General features: G+C 39.3%; 1 protein-coding gene across 2 annotated transcripts; it reads left to right on the top strand.

Moving 5' to 3' along the window:
• The first annotated feature begins 1,133 nt into the window (after nucleotides 1–1,133).
• On the top strand, nucleotides 1,134–22,458 carry DEPDC1B (DEP domain containing 1B). Of its 2 annotated transcripts, XM_074166218.1 has the most exons (11): nucleotides 1,134–1,208; nucleotides 1,847–2,112; nucleotides 8,175–8,310; nucleotides 9,905–10,032; nucleotides 14,494–14,624; nucleotides 15,704–15,751; nucleotides 16,223–16,363; nucleotides 18,579–18,745; nucleotides 20,201–20,377; nucleotides 21,055–21,240; nucleotides 21,564–22,458. In XM_074166218.1, exons 1-11 carry the CDS (start codon nucleotides 1,161–1,163, stop codon nucleotides 21,723–21,725), a joined length of 1,590 nt encoding a protein of 529 aa, XP_074022319.1. In that variant the 5' UTR covers nucleotides 1,134–1,160; the 3' UTR covers nucleotides 21,726–22,458. The 2 variants fall into 2 exon arrangements, with proteins under 2 accessions (XP_074022319.1, XP_074022320.1); XM_074166219.1 differs by lacking the exon at nucleotides 21,055–21,240 and having other exon boundaries at nucleotides 1,161–1,208; nucleotides 21,564–21,725.
• Nucleotides 22,459–23,943: the final 1,485 nt, after the last annotated feature.

The raw sequence follows: 23,943 nt of genomic DNA, 5'->3' as shown, positions 1-23,943 counted from the left end.
TTCTAAGAGGGTGCATATACCATAAGTATGCTAATGACATCAGTACAAAATGTTACTAATCCCTGTCCTGCTAAGCACAATGCTACAATCTGTGAGAATCACACAGTCTTGGACAGTTACATGTTTTCCTACCTAAAAATTGTGCATCTTACATGCTCAAGCATATTATGCCTTTGAATTATGCTAGAAAGAGTCAGAAAAATTGTTATAGTAAATGTTTACTGATAATGAGGGGAATGGGCGTTGAAATTTTGTATTCCTGAGATTTGGTGGAGGAGAGACACTAGTATGACTCGCTACTCCTCTCCTACGAAATCGGGTCCTGAAAATTGGGGTGTTTGCCTTTTTTTTTTTTTCACATTGATGAAAAGGCTGTATTCTCTTTATCAAGGTGGCAATCCACCAGATGATATTTCATCGACGTGGTTTAACTGTTTTCCAAACTGCAGCCTGGGCCCTTGCGTTGAACCACTTACTGACTGAGGAAGTACAAACAACAAGACGTAGTTAATGCTCATTTTAAAAATTAAGTAATATATCTTCTGGAAAGTCAAAAGGCCCCACTGAAGTGCATGATGAAGTGCCAGGCTGGAAAGCCTCCTAACTGCCCTTTTCCACTCCCTCCACCATTTTCCACCTCAAGCTCCCCCGGGCCCTACGCAGAGGGTTGTTTTTAGACCGTATTCCCTGCAGCCTCCCCTAAAGGTGACGTTCCCGCTCTTCCTGCCTGGGAGGAGTCGAGTTTCTCCCCTCCTGCGCCCGGGCTCAACCTGAGGCGTTGTTTAACCCGCGCCCGGCTCTTCGTCCCACACCCGGCCGAGGGGCGCGGGTATGCGTGGAAGTCTGTCCCCTGGACCTCCCGGGGGCAGCCGGGTAGAGCCCGGTGCATACCCAGAGCTTCCCTCCCCGCGATCCGGGGCCTGACTGGCGGCAGGGAGATAGGGGCGGCCCTGCCCGGGTACGGGGCGGGCCGACGGATGTCGTGTCCGTCCCCCCCCGCCCCCACCAATCAAGGGCGGCGCGGCTCCGTCACGGGCCGTCGCCGCCACCCAATAGGAGAAAGCGGCGTCTCTCGGGCCCAGATTCAAACGGTCGGCGGCGCGCGGCACGCGCGGCTGTCGGTTTCCGTGGAGACGGCGAGGCCCGACCTGGCAGCGTCCATGGAGCCAGGGCTCGTCGGCCCCGGGCCCTACCGCGCCACCCGGCTGGTGAGTTCCCCCCTGGGCTGTAGTGCCCCATCCCCGCCTTTGCCCCTTGTGTAACTTTACCTCATCCGGGTGGGGCCGCCGTACCCCGATTCTAGTCTCCTGAGTACTGGCCGGCTGCCTTGAGGCAGTCTGGCCTCCTGGGCCTGCCCCGCTGACCGGGCCTCTGCGGCTTGAGAGCTGGGTGCCGCCAGCCCGGGCGAGCCCTGGGCCGGTTCCGGGCAGCCAGTTCCCCATAAGGACCTGACGGGGTGGTCCCCAACGGCTGTCCGGGTGTCGGTGCTCCCCATGCTCAGTCTGTGTGAGGCAGCTGGACCCATGTGGGACTGGGGCGGCGGCAGAGCAGAGCTTTAGTCCAGCCTTTTGTCAAGTTAAAAGCCAACGCGAGGTTAAAACTGTATCTGTAGAGCCATAGGTAGTATGGGGCACGAGGTCTTTCAGCTTCCTAAATCTGGTGTTTGCTCTAAGGTCTCAACTGTTTAAATCATAGTTTTATGTTTTAGTGTGCTTGTAAATGCAAATGATCAAAAATGTACGTATTTCTGCATTCAGATCTGGCTGCATTCTGATCTCATTTTGTACAACTAAAATGCTTCTAGGAGAAGGCTTCCATAACGGTTTGCTTTGTTCTTCTTCCCTAGTGGAATGAGATAATAGAACTTTTTCGTGCTGGGATGCCTTTACGAAAGCATCGGTGTCGCTTCAAAAGCTACGAGCGTTGCTTCAAAGCCTCGGAGGCAGTGGACTGTTTACATGAATTGCTTGGCTCTAATCAAAACTTTGGCCCAGAAGTGACTCGCAATCAAACGGTTAAGCTGCTTAGAAAATTCCTTAAAAATCATGTTATTGAAGATATTAAAGGAAGATGGGGCAAAGAGGATTTTCAAGATGATGGCCATTTATATAGGTAAGCCTATATACGGTGACTGAAAAATGTGAGGTTTTGGAAACAGAGGTAATAACTCTTGTGTTTTGATCTTGCAACTGTTATTGTAAAATGCCTTTGAAAATATGTTAATGTGTCTTCCCTTCTGTTTCTTTTTAAAGACTAATTTTTTTTTTAGTGATAGGTAACTGTCATGATTTAATGTTTGGCTTGGTTTGTTTTTTGCTTTTTAAAAATATTTTTGAAGGGCACTTTAACATTCTACAAATACTAACAAAAGCTTTCGTAGCTTTTACAAGGTAGTGAGTTCTGTTTGCTGTTGGTAGACATCAGGTTTGTCAGTGTTGGGAGAGTGCATATGAAGAAGATGTTGACGGAAGTGAGGATGCCACTGAGCATCCAACTCCAGTTGTCCTCCCCCTCCCCAAACTCTCTAACTATTTTGAATGCTGTTTCTACTCCTGAGAGAAGAAAAAGGCCTTCTGAATTTAAAAGTAGTTTGTGAGATACATATATAGCCTTTTTCTGTGCTCCTTGGGTTATAGACTGAAATTGTCTTAAAAGAGAAAGTTATATTTGCTCATCCTCAAGGATGCTTGCTTACTTATCTCTGTTTAGCCTCTCAACTGGTGGCTTGTTAACAGAGAAAAAGAATTTTCTTTGTAGTGAAAGCTTAGCATTACTGGGGTGGGTTCTTTGATCTTTTGTGACCTCAGTTAGGGTTTGGGTGCCCAGAAGTTCTGAAGTTGGATTCTGAATTTGTACCATCTTGTGTCCTGTTCAGTGAAAAAGTAGGGTAAAAATGATCATTGCCTTAAAGTATGGATCTGTAACTTATAACATGGTGAGTCTTCTTTTAAGGAAATGGGATTTATCCTCATGCAGAGGAATAGGAAAAATAGGTCAACAATAATGCTATGTTTCTATTTAGTTTATATACATATATATTATTGCATACTTAAATTTTATGTGTTAATTTTTTTGTAATGATGTCTTAGTATTGTCTTTGGAAAAATTATGTAGTACTGAATTTCCACTTGATGTGGATGAAATCAATTTTTCGTTTTGGTCTATGATCTTAAATAGATTGTTTGTAGAGTGTGCCTAGGCTTTTTTGCTGTCTAGTCTGTACACTTATGCTGTAAGTGCAGTTGTTCATTAATCTCCTAATTTTATTTATTAACTTGGAATACTTTAAAAGTAAGATGTATGTATGATGTAATTATTTTACTTTATCATAAGCAATTTTGGGTCAAGAAACTTTCTTATAGAAGAGCTGTAGTTTATGTTAAACTTGGTCCAGTGCAGTTCAGTTGATTTACAGTGAGATTGGATCAGATTTGTATTTAATTCCAGTAACAAATCAGCACTGATTCCACTTGTTCTTTATGATACTGCATAACATCTTTCAGTACAAGTGTTAGCTGGTTTCTAGTATACTTTCTGAAGGAAACAACATTGAATGCTTAAGAGTAGAACAGAATTGTGTAGGTTGGAAGGGACCTTTCAGATCATCGCATCCAACCATCAACCTAACACTGAAAAAAAATAAATCACTAAACCATGTCACTAATCACCATGTCTGCCTGTCTTCTAAATGTCTCCATGGTGATGATTCCACCATTTTCCTGGGCAGCCAGTTCCAATGCTTGACAACCCTTTCTGTGAAGACGTTTTTCCTAATATCCAATCTAAACCTCCCCTGGAGCAACCTGAGGCCATTTCCTCTTGTCTTATCCATTTTTACTTGGGAGAGAAGACCAACCCCCACCTCGCTACAACCTCCTTTCAGGTATTTGTAGAGAGTGATAAGGTCTCCCCTCAGCCTCCTTTTCTCCAGGCTGAACAACCCCAGTTTCCTCAGCTGCTCCTTGTAAGACTTGTTCTCCAAACCCCTCACCAGCTTTGTTGCCCTCTTCTGGACATGCTCCAGCACCTCAATGTCTTTTTTGTGGTAAGGGGCCCAAAACTGAACACAGTACTCCAGGTGGGGCCTCACCAGTGCCAAATACAGGGTGAGGATTGTTTCCTTAGTCCTACTCACCGCACTATTCCTGATACAGGCCAGGATACTCTTGGCCATCTTGGCCACCCGGGCACGCTGCTGGCTTGTGTTCAGCCGGCAGTCGACCAACACCCCCAGGTTCTTTTCTGCTGGGCAGGTTTCCAGCCACTCTTCCCCAAGCCTGTAACACTGCATGGGATTCTTGTGATCCAAGTGCAGGACCTGGCACTTGGCCTTGTTGAACCTCATCCCATTGGCCTTGGCCCATCAATCCAGCCTGTCCAGATCCCTCTGTAGAGCCTTTCTACCCTCAAGCAGATCAACACTCCCGCACAACTTGATGTCATCCGTAAATTTACTGAGGGTGCACTCCATCCCCTCATCCAGATAATTGATAATGATATTAAAGAGAACCGAAGGCTACAGCTTCCCAGCCAAATAAGTTAAATATTCAAATCAATTTCAATCAACTTTAATGGAAGAAATTTTAAATAATTTGGAGGGAATAATGAATGAATGTTCTCTCCAAACTTAGCTCCATAGAGGGAAACTCCATGTAACAATTAATCAAGGAAAATGTTAAATTTTAGAATGTGGGAATCGAATTCAAAGGACCCAGTGTATTAAAGGACTTGTATCTGAAGATATTTTCAGAAGCTCACCCAAGAAATTCTGTTGCTAAGTATACAAAAATAATATATGGTTCTGCAGGCTGTGAGCTGAAAATGACCGAAAGCTGGGAAAATGTGCTGAGGAAGTATTGTGTATGCTTGTCCTGTTCTTAAATTCTTCTCTGTTCATCTGCTTCTGGTTGCTGTAGAAGGGCAAGATACTGATATGGTTTATCTAGTCATCGACTAGTTCAGGTTGGAAAACAGACATGGAAGACAAGAAGAGCTGGAGAGGATCTTAGGTCTTGACTTCTGCCTGGAGAAGGTTAAATGTAAAGGAGTGGTTTGTAGTGGGCTTTTTACTTGTTAAAACAGAGTTAGAAAAGCAGTTATGTGCTGGTACAGCATGTGGTGGTAGGTGTGTTGATGGTTTGGTATGTTCCTAGCCCAGTCCTGCTCTGTCTGTTCTTAGGACAGCACTACCTGCACATTTTTTTTTAACTGGTGCCATAGGTGTTAAGTAATTTGTCTCCCTTTTTTCTGGGCATTGATTCTTTGTCAAAAGATTAAATATGGGTTTTGGTAGCTGCTGTTATTATGCTGTATATTTCTTGAGTTTGTGTTTGTTGTGTTTGTGTAGTTGTGGGGTTTGCATTGGCATCGTGACACATTAAAATTATTTTGCTCTTTTCTCCTTTATATTTTCAGTCATGACTTTCCTGAGCTGCAGGCTGTGGAAGTTGGTTGGGTGAAATATTTCTGTGCTTTTCATTTACTATATGCTCTGCCTAATGATTTACTATTGGACAATAGTATCTTTTGCTATAGCTATCTTAATGCTGCTCTTTCTCCACCTCCTGCTATCAAAAGATAACTAAGTTACTAATTAAACAGTGGGGTTTGTGTTTTTTTTTTTCTTCTTTTTACTACAGCTGTATGCCTTTCATGCATCTTGAATTGGAGCCAGCTTTTTCCCACAGGGCTTGGTGCATAAGTAGGCTATGTATGCTGCTCATGATTTTGGTATTTAGCTTTTAAGTATGAAAGCATGCTTTTCTCCTGTCTACAGAGCTAAACATCTGTTTTCCATCCCGCCTTTATTCATGCGTTTAATGTCCTGTCAGCACCCTCTGGTGGACTTCCCTAATGTTACGTTGTCAATACGTTCCTCACCGTTTTGATATGAGTATCAATACAAGTCACTTTTAATTCCACTGACAGTGCTTAGTCTGGAAACCTTGATCTGTCTCTATAAATTCTCTCTCTTCTGTCTCTATAATTCCTGCTTTAATTTACTGTAACTGTACACTGTGGTGCACAGTTGTGTCATTCATTAACTTTGCATGTAAGTGTAGTTGTTTCTCTTGTTCATTTCACAGAATATGTGAAAGAGATGTTGCCAAATGTTGATTTGCCTGAGAGTGTTGGGCAAGTATTAAATGTGAAGGTGAGAACTAGTGTGGCTTCTCAAAATAACAAATACTATCTGTCTGTGTGTCCTGACTTACTGGCTTAGTGTAGTCTACAATAATAAATGAGAAGTGAGAGTTTTGGAAGTTGTCAGGCTTTATTTTTTGGAATTTAAGCAATTGTATTAAAAGCAAAAAGGCAAATGCTCTTGCATTGCTAGTAAACTTCTGGAAATTCGGCTGTGGTACTTTTTATACCATTGATACCATTGTTAGTTGACCCTGTTCTCTATCCGTTGCTCTGGACACAAACAGGTATCTCTATTTCCTCTCTGTATAGACTCCTAAGATTAGTGCTGCTGGCTGTAAACCATGCTAATCTTGACATGTTAACCTTGGAATGCTCCTCAATTGCTAGTTTTAGGTAACATTATTCTGTTCATCATAACATCAGAGGCTTTTAATTGTTCGTCCGAAAACTTGGCTCTATTTAGATCTTGCTGTAACGCTACCTGAAAAAGGGGAATGCACCTCCTTTTTCTGCTTGTAAGAACTCATTCATTTATTGGTTGGTTGAGAATCAGGGCAGCAAATGACATAAAGATAAAAATTGTGAAGAAGTAGAGTGGGAAACAGGGAACTGTCAACACTACTGTAAGATAAAGAAAAAAAGGCTGCAGATGTTTTAACATTAAACTCTAAGAAATAACAAATAGTTGAAAAACAGGTGAGAACACTCAACAGCTGAACATCTGCAGTGTAATCTGGGTTACTTTTAAAACGCAGAGTAAGTCTTGCAGGATTAGTGAAAGGTGCTTATTACTTTTCCTCAGTGTTTGTCTGAAGGAAGCGATATCTCCCTGTGTTGCAGGTATCTATTGAAGAGCATTGTGGAATATGCCAAATGGGCTCAGCGTGCGTGGTCAAAACCATAACGTGTTTAAGTCATGCAGTATAACACTACCAGACTAACAAAATTGCAATACAAAACTAATTTAAAAACTAAGTGTTGGAACTGCCTTAAGAGGGTGGGGTGAAATTTTAGAGAAAACTTGAGGATTTCTTGAGCATGAGAATCTTTCTGGTAGGATATAAATGCATGCTACCAAGTGGTGTACAAGCTCTCGTTGCATAGTCGCAGCCATAACTGTCTTTTATGTTCTGATTAAAAGAGTGACTGATGCTGAATCTCAGCATCTAAAACCTAGGAGTGCAAATAAACAAGGTCTGATCTGGACCAGTCAGATGATATGTTGCTATCGAACTTACTTGCCTTTCTGAAGTGCTGCCATTCATTCCTTTGTAAATGCTCTGACCTAGGTTTGGCAGTAATTTAATTCCGCTCAAGCTGGAGATGTGGAGATGTAGAGATGTGACTGAGCTGAATGTGATCCGGGACAGTTTGTTTTCCTTGTTTTCTGCACAGGCTAGCTTAGGGTTTATTTTTACTAATTTATTCAGGGCACTTCTTGAAATGCCTTAAAAAGTGAATGAGTTTCCTGTACAACCAGCTGGAAAAAGACTCCAGAAAAGAGCAGCAGGATATGGTCTTCGCACAGAAAACACGTAAACACAGAAGAACACGGTAATGTGGACAAAACTTTGTGTGGACACTTGCATGCATACTAATGAAAGCCAAGTGTTAGTTATGTGACTTACTATGTAGCTTTGCTTTAGGAGATGCATGCTAGCAGTGCACTTGACATATCCATAACTTTTTTAGTAGGATCAGTGTCTTCTAGTGAAGACCTGAGCCAGTGGTCTATGCATAGGCAGCTTCTCCTCTTTGAGATGCACTGGGATATCAGACATTCACCCAAGGTTCAGCTATGTCAAGGGAGGTATAAAGGGCCTGAAGCAGCAGATGGAGGCCAAACAAGACACGTCAGGATGTTTTACATGTCACTCAACACCGGTCTTCAGGCAACTTAGTTGCACTGTGAATATCCAAGGCATTTTTTGTATTTTAGCACGTGAAGGCCTGCCTGTGAAGTTTTGCATTGGTAAATATGGAATAGGGTGGAGTTCAGAGGCATTAAAAATATTTTCTAATTGTAGATTTCCTCCTTCCTCACCGCTGAAGCCATATCCAAAAAAACCTTCATGTGGAAAGGAAGTAATTAAATTTCCAGACTGGAATGAACCGAAGAGTGGGATTTCTCAAGAACACATCCCAGTGAAATCAATCACAATGGTAAGATGTCCAGTTTTTATTTCACCAGACACAAGCATATTTGGAAAGCAAAGCTGAACTAATGATCTCATTGTTGTGGGACAAAATACTTGGTTATAAAATTAGATGCAATATACTTTTATTTTAGACTTACATCAAGTAATGTTATTCTTAATGATTTGCTGGGTACGTTGGCTTTACGTGTTCTCTTTGCTACAGATTATGATGTCCTGAGAATCTTAAGTGCAGCATGGCTGTATTTGCCAGTATACTTGGATTCCAGTTTGATCAAATTCTAACAGGGCATTTATTATACAAGTCAAAATAGTTACTTTACTGTCACTTACACTGTAACTCGTATACAGACACTCCCTGTAGCAGAATATAGCAGCATAACTGCCTGCCTAGCTGCTATGAAGATGTTAGTGATTCAGTTTCCTTTTTCATAAGGAATATGTTGTGGTCCTGGTTTCATTGTTGCCCTTTGCGAGCTTGGAGAATTGTCCTGCATCATACTTACCTGGATTTGGTTAACACACTGGACTGTTAAGTTGAATTAACTGAAGCAAAGGAATAAGCTTCTTTCTATTGGCTCTTTTATAGAAAGATGTGGCTTCCACTGGAATAGTGAAGTAGACAGGTAGCTGAAAGTAGTGGCACCTTAAACTGCTCCAGCATCAATCAGAGCACTTATTGGCTGTGTGTGGACTGATGGGTATGAGTCTGTGTAGTGAAATAATGATTTGGAATATCAGATACTATATTTCAGAGGATGCTATCTATTTTAAACTAGCTCTACTCTAGTGTCACGGAATGACAGACAATTAGTGCTTGGAGTAATTAAGTGCATTCCTGGAGTGCATTTTGTGGTTTGGTTGTGATCATAAGAATACTATTAATGTGCTTCAGGACTGCTCTGCGATGTAAATCAAAGAACTGGGAATGCTTAGGAGTTTTGCCTTGAAAAGTATGCTGCTGACATGAACTGTATTGTATGTTCACCCATCAACATGATGATAGTCTTCAAGCAGCAAGCTTGGATGTGAAGGTTTAGTAAAAGTAGTCTCTTACATTATCTGCTTTACTTTATTCTGTTATAATGGTGAACTAGATTAATTATTATAATGGGTGTCTTCAGCTGTAGCTATTTGCTTTTACTTTCTTCTTATATAGAACCTGCTACTATACTTAATGTTTAGTTATGACCAGTATATGCTGAATAAGGATGAATATCAGTCTTTGATATCTCTTCTAATAATTCCCTGAAAACTTTTCCATAAGCAGGTGTTTAATCTTAGAGTGGTAGTTGAAAACAAGTGAGTTGAACTGATTTTAATTATGGAGAGGATCTGAACACAGGACTAGAGGCCACTGACTCATGAACTTTAATGGCTGTTCTGACACATAATTTTTCAGCTTTGGACAATTTACATAACTGAGAAGAGATGCTGCATGTCTGGGAAACCTAAATAGTCATTTGCATCCTGGAGACTTTACTGGAATTAAGGAATATTTAAAATACTTGTAATAGGGAGCATTCTGTACTATAAATGTAGTATACTGTTCAATACTTGAAAAGTCAGCAGTTAATGAGGAGTGTTTTTTCTGATTTCAGAACTCTGAGATGTGGTACAAACGACACAGTATAGCTATAGGGGAAGTACCGGCATGCAAACTTGTGTTCCGCAGAGAGCTAACACAAACAAACATAGAAGAGATATGGAAATCCATGACTTTGTCACGGTGAGTATGCTTGTGAGTCATTTGCTGTTAAACTGTGTAGTAAGTAATGGTCTTGTCAGTCTTCTCTGGTAATGTTTGTAATTTCACCCATCCACCTTTCATCGCTGCGATCAAAGCCATAGTGGCTAGACTAACTATACCACTTGTTGTTTGGCTAACGAATTCAGCAAATAAAGTTTGCAAAGAAACTTTATTGTGCTTAATACCTTTTGACTTTTTCCTGTTGTGTTATACAAGTCCTTTTGTTGTGTGGGCTTTGTCTTGTTTAATCATTTTTCCTTAGTCTTTCTCTTTTTTTCTTTTTGCTCTGAGATAGAAGCACTTCTGTACTATGAAACCTTTCAATGACAAGTACAATTCTTTGTATGAGGTATGAAATGGAGTAGCTAATTGAGTGCAAAAGGCTTTGAGATTTGGACATTCTTTACTATTTCCAACAGGAATATCCTATGCAAACTTACAGGCATTGCTTTAGACTATTTATGCAGGAGAAAAAAATAAATAATATACATTAACTATTTTTACACAGCGCAGTTGAGGCCTTACTAGTGATTACTTTCATCTAAACCTGGCACATTATTTCCATGTAATAAACTCGATGCCAAGGCGAGCAGCTCTGGTGCTGGCAGGATCCACAGCACAGCACTCTAGCGTGGTGCGCAGGGGATATTCCTCAACTAGAGAAAGGTCTGGGGGGTTGAGACATCTGATGGAAACCCATAGCTTGTGCTATGGTGGCTGAGAAGACCTCTATGGCACCAGGAGCAACTGCAGCCAAGCTCCCTCCGCCATATATAAAAGAAGCTCCTATGGAGTGCTGTCAACCAGGAGCACAGCAAATGGGGCAGGGCATGGCATGGAAGTTTGTGCAGAAGGGTGTACAGGAAGGGTGCTGAAGCTCTGCCAGCTCAACAAGGGAGCAATGGTATCCACCTGGCAGAAAGCCATGTCCTCTCTAAACTCTGTACCTGCTGCAGCTGATGCAGCTTCCCAGACAGAGCTCTGGCGGGAACATGCTGCCACCCAGGTGTCAGGCTGCAGGGTGTGCCGTGGCAGTACCAGACAGCAGCAGTGAGCACACCTGTGGGAGGTGTGCCCAGGTAGAGGAGCTCCTCTGCTTAGTCACAGAGCTCTGGGAGGAGGTAAGTAGGTTGAGGAGTATCAGGGAGTCTGAGAGAGACATTACTAGAACTTCACCCTACCTTCCCTGGCACAGGCATGTCAGGCAGACAGGACAAATGATACAGAGGATTCCCTATCCTGTCTCCACCTGGCTGAAAGCAGCAACATAAGGCATAGAGGGCAAAAGCAACAAGTTCCTGCCTGGCACAGTAGGTACATCTCGTGCATGGCTACCCCATTTTCCCTGGTACCCTTGCATATTAGGTACAATGTTCTGCACATAGAACCAAACAATGATGAGGATGATTGTTCATCAAGGTCGGAGGTGTCATCAAGGTTAAGTCAGCCTATGTCCTGCATCAAAACCACTTCCCTAAAGAAAGAAAGACAGGTCATTGTCATAGGAGACTCTCTTCTGAGGGCAACAGGAAGCCCAATATGCAGATTAGACCCACTAAGTCTGCTGCCTCCCTAAGGCCTGGATTAAAGATGTGAACAGAAAACTTCCTACCTGGTTGTGATCCTTGGTTTATTATCCATTATTGATTTTATTTTCATGTAGGCAGTGATCAATTTGCAATAAGAAGTCCAAGGACAATCAAGAGAAACTTTAGGGCTTTGCGATGACTGGTTAAGGGATCAGAAGCACAAGTAGTGTTCTCCTATAGCCTTCCAGTTGCGGAAAATGATGAGGGAAGAAACAGAAAGACCCAGCAGATCAATAGTTAGCTCTGAGATGGATGTCACTGGCAGAATTGTGGGGTTTTGATCATGGGTTGGTCCACAAGACACCAGACCTGCTGGTGACAGTTGGGGGAAAAGGATCTTTGTGTAGGAGTTAGCAGGGCTCATTGAAAGAGCTTTAAATTAGATTTGAAGGGAGAAAGGGATAAAACCAGGCTTGCTCGAGTTAGGCCTGGGGACAGTATGCCAGTGTTTGAGGGATGATGTGCTAGCATGGTCTTTCAGTCTGTTCCACAATGTGCTGAGTACACTGGAGCGCATTTGAAATGTCTTTATACTAATGTGTCCAGCATGAGGAATAAAGAAGAGGAGCTAGAAGCTTTGGCCCAGTCCCAGAAATACAACACTGGCATAAGCAAAAGCTAGTGGGAAGAGTCCTGTGATTGGGATGCCATGGTGGATGGTTATAGGTTTCAGGATTTTCAGGAGGGATAGGCAGGGCAGGTGAGGCAGGGGTTGGGGTGGGTTGCACTGTATGTAGGGGAGAGGTTGGATTGTATGGTGCTTACAGCTGGTTGAGAACTTCTGGGTAAGGATGAAGGGGAAAGCAAATAAAGTCAATATTGTTGTGAGAGTTTACTATCGACCACCTAGCCAGGATGATGCTGCTGTTTAATTATTCTACAAGGAATTAAGGGATGTCTTTAGATCAACAGTTCTTGTCCTTACGGGGGATTTTGGCTTCCCAGACATCAAGTGGGAATATCATACACTGGGCACAGACTGGTCCAGTAAATTCTGATGCATGTTGAAGATTACTTCTTGGTGCAGGAGCTGACTAGGAAAGGTGGCCTGCTAGAATTTTTGTTTGTAAACAGAGGGGGTCTCGTGGATGAAGTGGTGATTGGTGGCTGTCTTGGTCATAGTGACCACAAAACCAGTGCAAAACAATGACCCTGGATATGGGGAGAGCAGACTTCAGGCTGCTGAAGGAGCTAGTTATTAAGGTCCCTTGGGAACCTGCTTTTGAAGGTATTGGAGTCCATGACTGCTGGTCACTTTTTAAGAGCTATCTCTTAAGAGCACAGGAGCAGGAAATTCCAAAGTGTCTCAAGTCAAGCAAGTGGGACAGAAGGGCAGCTTGGCTGAGCAGGGATCTTATTCTAGAATGTGGGTGGAAAAGGAAAGTGTGCAGACATTAGAAGCAAGGGCAGGCAACACAGACTGTTCCCCACTGTAGGGAGAAAATTTGTGCCACCAAAGCTCAGCTAGAACTCAAGCTGGTCAGCTTTTTAAAATATGTTAACAGCAAAAAGGGAATCAGAGATAACATTGGTCCTTTGATTGATGAAGTCAGTCACCTCACAAATAGGGACATAGACAAAGTGAAGACATTTAATACCTTCTTTGCCTCTGTTTTCAACACCGATGATGGGTCTTGGAACCCATGGAGCCCTGTGCTGGGAGACTGTGATTGAGGGGATGATTAACTCCCAGCTGACCCTGCGCTTGTTTGAAACTTGCTGTTCCAGCTGGATGTGCGTAAATCTATGGGGCCCAATGGGATTTATCCCAGGGTACTGAAAGAACTGGCCAATGTCATTGTGGCACCTCTCTCCATTACTTTTCAATGGTTTTGGGAGTCTGGAGAGGTCCCAGTGGGCAAATGTTGTTCCGACTTTCAAGAAGGGTAAGAAGGAAGACTCTGGTAGGTACAGGCCTGTCAGTCTTATTTCAGTGCCTGGAAAAATTATGGAAAAGGCTATTCTGGGAGTTATTGAAAAACACTTGAGAGACAATGCAGTTTTTGGTCATAGCCAGGATGGATTCACAAGGGGAAAGTTCTGCTTGACCAATCTCATTTCCTTTTATGACAAGGTTACTCATCTAGTTGACCAAGGGAAGCCAGTAGATATGGTAGCTGTAGCAAGTTGAATGTGAGTCAACAGTGTGCCCTGACGGCCAAAAGGGCTAAGTGTGTCTTGGTGTACATCAAGCACGGCATAGCCAACCAGTCGAGGGAGGTGATTGTCCCACTCTACAATGCACTGGTGCGGCTCACTTCTACTACCATGTGCAGTTTTTGGCGCGTTGCTATAAGAAGGACATCAGACTTTTAGAGTGTGCCCAAAGGAGGGCTACCAAGATGGTGGAGGGTCTCGAGGGCAAGACTCTTGAGTGGCTGAGATCACTTGGTTTTTTCAACTTGGACAAAAGAAGACTGAGGGGTGGCCTCAACGCAGCCTACAACTTCCTCAAGGTGGGGCAGTGGAGGGGGAGGTGCTGATCTCTCTCTGGTTATCAGCGATAGGACACGAGGAAATGGAATGAAACTGTATCAGGGGAAGTTCAGATTGGGCATTAGGAAAAGATTCTTCACTGAAAGAGTCACTGGTCACTGGAACAGGCTTTCCAGAGAAGCACCAAACCTGTAGAGTTCAAGGAGGGTCTGAACAATGCTCTTACTCATATGGGTTTTGGGTAGTCCTGTGAGGATTGGGGAGTCAGACTCCAAGATCCTTATGGGTGCCTTCCAACTTGTGATATTCTATGAAATGGAGAGGTCTCTTTTTCAGAATCATATCTATCCTAATACTACGTTTGCCTTTTTCAGATTAGATGATGTATGAATTACGTGCTTATGTATTTTTACAGATTACAAAAGGTCTTGGGTTTGGATTCTCTGGATGAAGTGTTAGACACAAAATTTGTGAATTCAAAGCACATAGTCCAAAATGCATATAATGTCAATAAACAAGGCATTGTCACTTTAGAAGACAAATCAAGTGAGTATTTTAGAAGTTTGTGTTTAACTTTTTTATATTGTAATTTACTAGTATATAAAAAAGTACTTGTTCTAATCTATACTAACATGTGGCATCTTTACACTTTCATGACCACATTTGTACTAGAGTTTTTACAAAGTATGTCATTGTTGTCCTCTGACATCCATCAGAGGATATCATGACAGTAAGAATCACTGTTTATTCCATATTTACTCTCTTAAGCATATTCATGCTTTAGCAGGGATGATAGATGAAGGCAAAAGAGCAGCAACTTTTCATTTATAAAGGTAGTGATATTACTCACTTCAAGCTGTCTTTGTCAGCCCAGCCCTTAAATGCCTGAACTGTGGTGTTTATGTGAGGGAAAAGTGTATTAAAAATTGAGAAAGAATCAAAATGTACACTGAGAGATGCTTAAAGTTTCTCAGTTTTTAGTTTTCAATCAGTGTGTTTTGAAACTAGTACAAGTTTAAAACTGCTTTGCACATCAGGGAGAAAGTAAAGCATTTTTGCTTCTCTGATATATCACTTAAAATATTATTGCCATCATGTTTTCTAAAAGATTTGTAGAGAAGTGAAATATGAGATTGGAACCTGGCTTGGTTTGTGAATGAAACCTCCCCCAGAGAATACATGTGTTCATTTTAAAGGCAATTAGAGCACCTGAAGATACTAATTTCTTCCTTGCAGAAATGACAGAGCTGAATGTATGAGTGCTTTTTAATGCCTAGAGTGCAAAGTAACCACTTCACTGTAATGCACTAGTGAAGGTGTAGCTTCAACTAGTTTGGCTGAATTTTGCAAGGCAGGTTAAGGATTTGCCATATGATCCATTTTGCTGATTGAGTTGTAAGAGCAGTGGGCATTAACTGATTGATATTGAGTACTGGAGGTACTAAAACATAGATGTAATTCAGGCTAGATCCTACGTTAAGGTATAGCCTGCCTTTGCAATTAGTCAGTCTACTATATGGGAGAAAATTCTTAAAGAATTTTCAGCTTGGCTTTTTATCTTATAGTTTAACATTTTTCTCATGTTTTTTCTCCTTTTAATTTCTGTCTGTTTCTCTCCTGTGCAGAGGAACTACCTCACTGGATATTATCAGCAATGAAATGTCTAGCAAATTGTAAGTAAATTCAGGAGGGGGAAAAAAGCCTAATCAACCCACCCCATAAAAATCAATTTGAACTGTCTGTGCCTTTATAGCTTTATCAAATCCTGCTTATATTTGTAGTCAGTATTTTTTTCTGCCTTGAACAAAGTTGGAACATCAGCCAGCATATATTCTCCTGCCAGTGCATCTTCTTTCAATGAAATATATAAAGATTTAATTATTCAATTCATTTTTTTTTTCTGCTATGTGTTTTCTGTAGACCTATTGGAAATAGATCAATTCAATAGATTAATACAATTTCACTTGTATTTTGAAGAATGAATCTGTTTTGTGGGGTTTTTTTGTTTTTTGGCTTTTTTTTTCTATTTGGCATTGCATTTTTATTGGCTGGAATAGAGAATAGTGATCTGGTTGGTGGCTGCGAATTATTTTTCTCTCTCCTTTTTTTAAAATTTTATTTATTTCCTTTTTCCTTCTTTGTAGGGCCTAGCTGCTCGGATTTGAAACAGCCTACATACTCAGGATTTGAAAGAGATGTCTTCAAAACTATAGTGGACTACTTTGGCCAGATGAAAGAACCTCTTCTCACGTTTCATTTTTTTGATGTTTTTGTTAGTGTGTTAGGTAAGTAGCTTGGGATGTGATGAAGAAATTATTTTTTGGAATTAAATTACTGGAATTAATTTACCATACCCAAATAGTATCACAACTCATTTCTTTAAGACCTGCCCTGTCCATTCTACTTGGAGAACAGTTTAATATTTAAATTTATTCCATATCACAAGGTGTTTTTGTTCTTGTGTCTTTTTGATCTCATTATTTCAAAAGTCTTCCATAGCTTGTCTTCATAATTTTGAAAGGTCTCTGCCTTTTGCTTAGCACTGCCACATTTAACAGATGTTTTTTAACAGATTTTTTATTTTTTTACAAATAAATCTTAAAAAGTCACATAAGCTTTTTAGAAATTGCTTGACTGAAGTCTAGATTAAAAAGGATTAGGGCTGTAAGGACTGTATTTAACCATGACAACATTACATCTGAAGGAAATCGAAATCCTTAATTGCTTACACTTAGAATAGACACTGGCTATTATCTCGTGCTTTAAAGAAACAATAGTTTAGTTATTAACGATGACTTTTAAACGATTCACATTGTATCTAATTCACCTATCCTGTAGCTATAGATGGCCTTTTGAAAGACAGTAAATGTGAAAATATTTGATTACATTTTATGGTTACATTTCAGAAAAGAAATGACTTGAAAAGTAAGTATGCTTTGTAGCATGTCACTTTTCTGAGCTTCTATAAGTGGAAACAACATTGTTTTTAATCAACTATTGAGATGAAAAAGGAATTAAGAATAACACCTTTATTTCTGGAATTTAGTATTTTTTTATATTTTGTTAGTTGACAATCTTGCTTCAAACTGACTATAGCTCCTTTTCAGACTTCTTTTTCTCAGACAACAGATATTCTTGATAGTATCTTTAAAAATTCTTCCTCTCCTTTCATACTGTCTTTCTGTTTGCTTTTCCATTGTATTTGACATCTTTCAGGTTTTAAGAGTTTTATTTCGTAGTATTTCACCAATAACGAGAAGGAACAATTCATGCCAATAACATCTGTTTTGGCTGCACTACTTACCCTTCTATTATTTTTTAAATTTTTTTTAAATAACAAACAGCTTCCACTTTTTACACAGTCTGGAATTGACTGGCATGTGGGAGGAGTGAAGAAAAGGGAGCCCAACTCCTATCAGTGGTATCCAATAACAAGACAAGGGGCAATAAGCACAAACAGAAATACAGGAAACTTCATTTATATGCAGGAAACCAGCTTTTTTTATTTGGAAGGTGGTCAGATCAAACAGTGAAAGAGGTTGTCCAGAGAGGCTGTGGAATCCCCATCTTTGGAGATATTCAAAACCTGGCTGGACATAGTCCTGGATATCTTGCTGTAGATGACCTTGCTTTGACCAGGGGGAGAGATCTAGATAATCTCCAGAGATCCCTTCCAACATCTGTAATCCTATGGAAAAACAAAAATAAGTGTCTTTTGTCATCTTCCTTGTTCCTTTTTTAAGAGAAATTACTGTCAGACTTCAGCTGTACAGATATTTTGCTCCTGATTTCTGTTTTATTCTGGTAATAGTGCTATTTAGGCAAATGTGTAGTTGATGCTTCCTTCACTGAGCCATAGAAACCCAAAAGAGGATAACAATTTGATGACAAGACCTCTTTATAAGTACCTAAACTACTGTCAGGTTCTACTGTGCCCCTTCAGTCTTCAATAACTCTGCCATGCTCACATTCTGTTTTCTATGTGTTTTCTCACATTCTTAGTTTGTGAGTAGAATTAGTCGTAGATATAACTTCTAGAGGTGTGAGGGACATATCAGTATTGTCATAGCTGTCATTGATGCATAGGCACTTGTTTTGTTTAGATTCCCTGACTGTTGCCCCAGACAACTTTGTTTTTACGTGGTTGCTACATCTGTGCCTATGTCTCAGTTGTGTTTAGAGCTGAGAGTTATAAAAGAGCAAAGGATGAACCAAAACATAGTTTTTCATGTCTACTAATATTTAGAGTTGTTGGTTGTGGTTACTAATATGTCCCAATCCATCAGAAGGAAATCTTGTAAACACTTAAAAAAGGTGCCTAGTTCTAGTAGTCTGACTCTAGGCATACCTTCCTAGTCTCTTTGAGGAGTGGAGTTCTAACGCAGTCTTGAATGAGTAGGAAAGGAATTTGGGGAGACACATTTAGAAATGTTATGTTAAATGTTATGGAAATGTATAATCGTGAAATGTTGCCCAATCTCATGGTTTTGTATAAATCAGGTCTGCTGCAAAAACACAGCAAGGCTGTAGAAGCTCTTCAGATATCTTGTCTCCTGCTGCCACCAGAAAATCGGAAGAGACTACAGCTATTGGTGAGGATGATGGCAAGAATTAGCTTTAACAAGGATTTGCCACCTCTTTCTGAATCAGTGAGGACCAGAACCTTGGTATGTATAATATAAGGCAACAGGTCTAGTCGGTGCTTTTAGAGTAGCACAGATAAAAGGTTCTTGCTGGAGAGTGTATACAAAATACAGTTTGCTTGTTTGAAGAACAGTTTGTCTATTCTACCTATGTGGAAAGCTACTCTGAATGAATTGGGATTTCTTGATAAGTTGTGAGCAAATGAAGAATTTGCTCAGAATTTGAAGGTTTCCATATCTTTCTTTGTTAAATCGCCACCGATTTCACTATTGAGTAGAAAAAAAAAAAAATGCAGTGGATGAGGTCTCTGGTGTTTTTTATCACTGCAGACAGTGTGAGAGAAACAAACTGCCTGTTTCGATTCGTTAGAAATATGTAGCTGGATGTTTTGATTTACCTGTTTTTAGCCATTCAAAAAAAAATTCCTACCTTTTTAATTCAGTACTATTTTTTTTTTTTGTTATCATTTAACTACAGAAACCTCTCAGTAATTTTAATTAGATTTTTATAAAGCCCAAGTTTTTGCAGATGGTCTTGCTGTAGGACTACTTGTAGAGTTATCAGTGATGTTTGCAACAGCATGTTATTAAAAAGTTATTAGGCACAACTTAGCAATTCCAACTGGCTAAGGACACGTATTTGGTTAATTTTCAAGTCGTCGGCAAGAAGGGCAACAGAAAGCTCAGCTGTAGGGCCACTCCATAAAAATCCTACAGTTGCATACATAAATCTAAATTTGTCCCATAGCAATTAAGTTTTTAATTAACTATGAATAGTATTTGATTAAAATTTTGACTGCTGAGGTTATAATTTAATTAACTGTGAATAGTCTTTCATTAAAATAATTATGTTATAATCTAAATGTTATTTTTAGAAATGAATCCTTTACAGTCCAAATATTTTGTACTAAGTTTTAATTCAGCAGTGTAGTGTATGGTACGTTACAGAAAACCTTGATTGCCTTCTGTTCTTTTAAAGTTAGAAGTGACTGGTCCACAGACAGAAAACTCTTCTAACAATGCTTGAGTATGAGACTACATGAAGTCAGCTGGACCCAAAATTTGGTTTGATGATTTCAAAGCAATTGTATTAAGTTTTCCCTTAGGTGCTTAACTTCTATTAGATTCCTGTGTTATTTTTAAAATCTCTGAAATATTTGTGCTCTGATTAACTGCAAAAGCCATGTGAAGTCATTATTTGATAAAGTCTTGAGAATAAAATGGAATTCAGCCATTTTAAGTCTAAAGTCAGATTATGTATATGAGGCAAGAGCCATCCTCAGTCCACTCAGATACTGTCACTGTATATAATACTTTTTAAAAATATTATTATTATTATATTGATGTGTTGTAAGTATGGTAAGTATTGTGCTGTTTGAAATCTTTTCTTGAAAAGATCATTTTTTTAAATACAGTCTGATTCCTCATGCCTCACCCTCAAAGAGAAAAATATACAATAATGATTTTTTTTTTTCTCAGATGGTTCAGGCATTCTCCCGTTGTATTCTCCGCTCAAAGGACGAAATGGACTTGGATGAACTGCTTGCTGCTAAACTAGTATCTTTTCTTATGGACAACTATCAAGAGATCTTAAGTGTTCCTTCTGCCTTAAAATCTTCTATAGAGGAACATGTTGTACATCTCCAGAGAGTCCAAGTAGGTAACTAGTGAAAAAAGCCTGTAATGTCTCTGCTTCTAGGTCAAATTTATCCTTTCTTCTCCGAAGTCTGACAGTTCTTAAAGACTTTATTCCGACTCTGTTAGCTTATGAGGAGCTAATTAATTTTGGCTGCTGATATTCAGCCATAACTATGTATTTAAAGGAAATTAAGCAAATCTTGAATGGTTTTGAGATAAGAACTCTAAAATATGTTTTCCCTGTTGGTCAGGGAAAACTATCTTCTCCATGGAATGGCAAATTATGGTTATAGTAGTGAGGAAAACCGTGGATGGTTAAAAAGCATCTCCATTAATATTCTGATTTTCTTTTAGACCTGCCCTTACTTGCTCAGCTTTTTCATAACTCTTTTTCTTTTTCCTGATACCATATTTTGTTTTGTTTGAAGATGCTTTTTAGTTCTTCGTTCTTTAATTTCTACTGAAAAAGTAACTTTTAACTTATTCCAAGAGTTTAACAGGCTCCCTTTGTGTCATGTTTTTTGACTTACTGGAATGCACTCAATTAGTACAGAGGATAGGAGGTACAATTTAGGGTCTTTATTCCATCTTTAAGTCCTCTCTACTTAACGACTTCAGGTGCTCAATTTGATTTAGCCAGTTTTTGCAAATTTATTGCAGAAAATATAGCTGGTCTTTTTTTCCTCTTTCTTCAGATAAAATATGCTGGAGCTGATACTGATGCAACTTTCCCTCCTCCATCATTTTGTCACCAAATCAGTACAGATGAATTTGAATACCAAAGGGCAACTGGCTCTCAAGAGCCACTGGCAGCTTTATTGGAAGAAATTGCAACAAATAAAGAAATATCTGTGAAAGATAAGAAGAAGAAGCTCAAGCAAGTAAATAAAAACTCCTCCACAGTCTTTAATTTTAACTTAAGAAGCTTTATGAAGTCTTAGACATGTAGTCCTCTAGAGAAATACTGATATTTAAAATAGTAGACACTCTTGGGGATTTTGAACTTTTTAATCATTTACAATAGGGGTACTGTGATGAATCAAGGCATATTAGGAAATATCACCTAATGTTCTGTATAGAGATATAGAAAGTCCGTTAGAGAAATAATAATTTTCCTGCTGCCAGAGGTGAAGGTTGCACTTTAATAGTTTTTTATATTAAAAGTTTGAGTGAATTCTTAATTTAAATTAATGTATTTTTCTAGTTTCAGAAATCTTACCCTGAAGTGTATAGAGTACGATTTCCTACCCCTGAAACTGAAGCGGTGCTATTTCCGGAAAAAACTAAACAGAAGCCACCTGTACTGATGTGGGCCTTAAAAAAGCCTTTTCAACCATTTCACAGAACCAGAAGCTTTCGGATGTAAATGGTTTGAAGAATATCAGTGAACTGAGTCAGAGCATATTGTCAATGGATCTTATGCAAGAGGAGCCTGAGCAGCTTGTAGTTACTCAAAAAAAACTACTGGAGATACTGCTGAAATGGTAGAAAAGGTCAAAAGAAGAGGAAAGCATTGAGGTCATAGAAATGTGAGCCATTATCAGTATTTTTGTAAATAATTATTTTTTTAAAGGTCTGTTATTAAAAAAAAAAAAACAACAAAAACAAAACCAAAAACCAAACTCAAGGGGATTAATCTACATGGGGGATAACATACACTTGTTGTAGATTGATTTGACTATCATTTCAAGGTCTAAATGTATTTGTGTGTAATGTATTGTTGGTAATTAGAACAGCTCTTTTTTTCACCTGAAAATGAGTCTCTTGCGTAAACTAGACTGTTTTTCATGTATAGCTTGAGGAATTCTTTTGCTGTACATGCTTGAATAAGTACGAAACACTGGATTTTGTTTTGCTGTTGTACACTTCTGTGCTCTTGGTATGTAAGATTTATTTTGGAAAACTGTAAAAAACTCGTTCTTAATTTTCTGATTCATATAATGCATTACATCTTGAGTCAAGTCCTGTCGAAATTCCATTAACTTCTGTAGTGATGACCAATTCTTTTAAGCAATCCAGTCTTTTAAGCCTTTTCCCATATACTCTTACTAAGTATTGTCATATAAAATTGGATCCTTGACAATAGAACATATTTTATCAGAAAAATCTGAAACCTTGCATTTCCTCTGGAAATGGAATTCAAATATTGAAGTGACATTGAAGCATACGTGCCTCTAATAGTTTCATTTGTTTTGCATTATGAAATCTACTGTACCTATAACTTGACCGAGCATATAACATACTTGATTCTGACAGCACCTTTGAGCTATTAAAGCATTACCATTTTCCAATGTTTACTTAGAGTGGTGATTTCATGTCATCCATTAGCGATTTTAAGAGCAGCATTTCATACCTTCTTGAATGTCAGAGTAGGCTATGCAGGAGAGAAGGCAGCTGACATCTCAACAAATTTCTATCTGACATTTTAGTAAGCAACATGGTGACTACCCTGTAATGCAACATTGACAGTATTTTCACTTTGCTAACCTCTTAACCAGTCAATAAGCTTTAAGATGTACATCACCAGATTGTTGGTTTAATAGATTGAAGTATTTCTTGGGCAATGTGATTTTGAATAGTACGTTATCTGTTTTCACACATCAGTATCTGTTATCTGTTTTCACTTATCAATTATATTTAGACTTCATATCAATAATCTTTTTCTTAAGCAAAATTGATACAAAAGGGTACACATTTCTTTTCAAATAAAAAAATTTTAAAATTAATATTAAAAGTAGTTTGAGGCCACTTGTTACCTTTTGTACTAGGTCTTCGAGGGTGAATTTTAGTAGGAAAACCTAAGCACAGTAATAGAGCTAAAGCTTAGTCAATGCATTGTTTTAATTCTTTATAGTAAGTATACTGTCTTGCATGGCAAAATTGGCTTTGTTAGGGACGGAGATTGCAAGTTTGTTGTATAAAGTGTGTCAGTTTTTGACTGCTGAAGATTTTTTGATGCATGTGAGATATTTATATAGCAGACTTAGGAAAACTGACAATGGATTAGCTCTTATTAGTTTTTTATGAATTCGTTGGAAGTACCGATGTAGCCACAGATATAGTTGAAAATTGTGGATATGATAGGCTTTTTATGGCATTTCATTTAGTAGTAAAAGTATTAAGATAAAATTATTCCTGGATAATGTCTGTGTTTAAGTGATTAAGAACCGCCTAAATGTAGGCATAAAGGAGTCATGATGGAGATACTCTTTATGGGTTTCTGCAGGAATTTGGTACTAGATTTTCCTACCAGACAGTGTTTTCCTTGAGGATGTGAAAATAAATATAAAAATCACTGTTAGCATCATTAGCTAATCTCATTAATGTTTTCAGAACATTTAGTAGTAGTAGAGGCATTAATATGTAACAGTGCAGGTCAAAATTGTATGTCTCAGAACAAGATATGTAGGTCATGTAAAAAAGAAAAAAAAGAGGAGGAAAGATTGTGTTCTGGAAAACTAGAAGTCTGTAAAAGATTTCTCCCACAGTGAACAAGGCTTCCCGACATTATGCTGAGGCAAAGGGCTAATGTGGTTCTTGAAGGTCTAAATTGGAGGTTGTTACATAAAATCAGCTGACTCATC

Source organism: Numenius arquata, chromosome Z, assembly GCF_964106895.1.
Source record: "Numenius arquata chromosome Z, bNumArq3.hap1.1, whole genome shotgun sequence".
Lineage (NCBI taxonomy): Eukaryota > Metazoa > Chordata > Aves > Charadriiformes > Scolopacidae > Numenius > Numenius arquata.
Note: the sequence above shows the minus strand (reverse complement) of the source record. Positions and strands in the feature narration are given on the sequence as shown.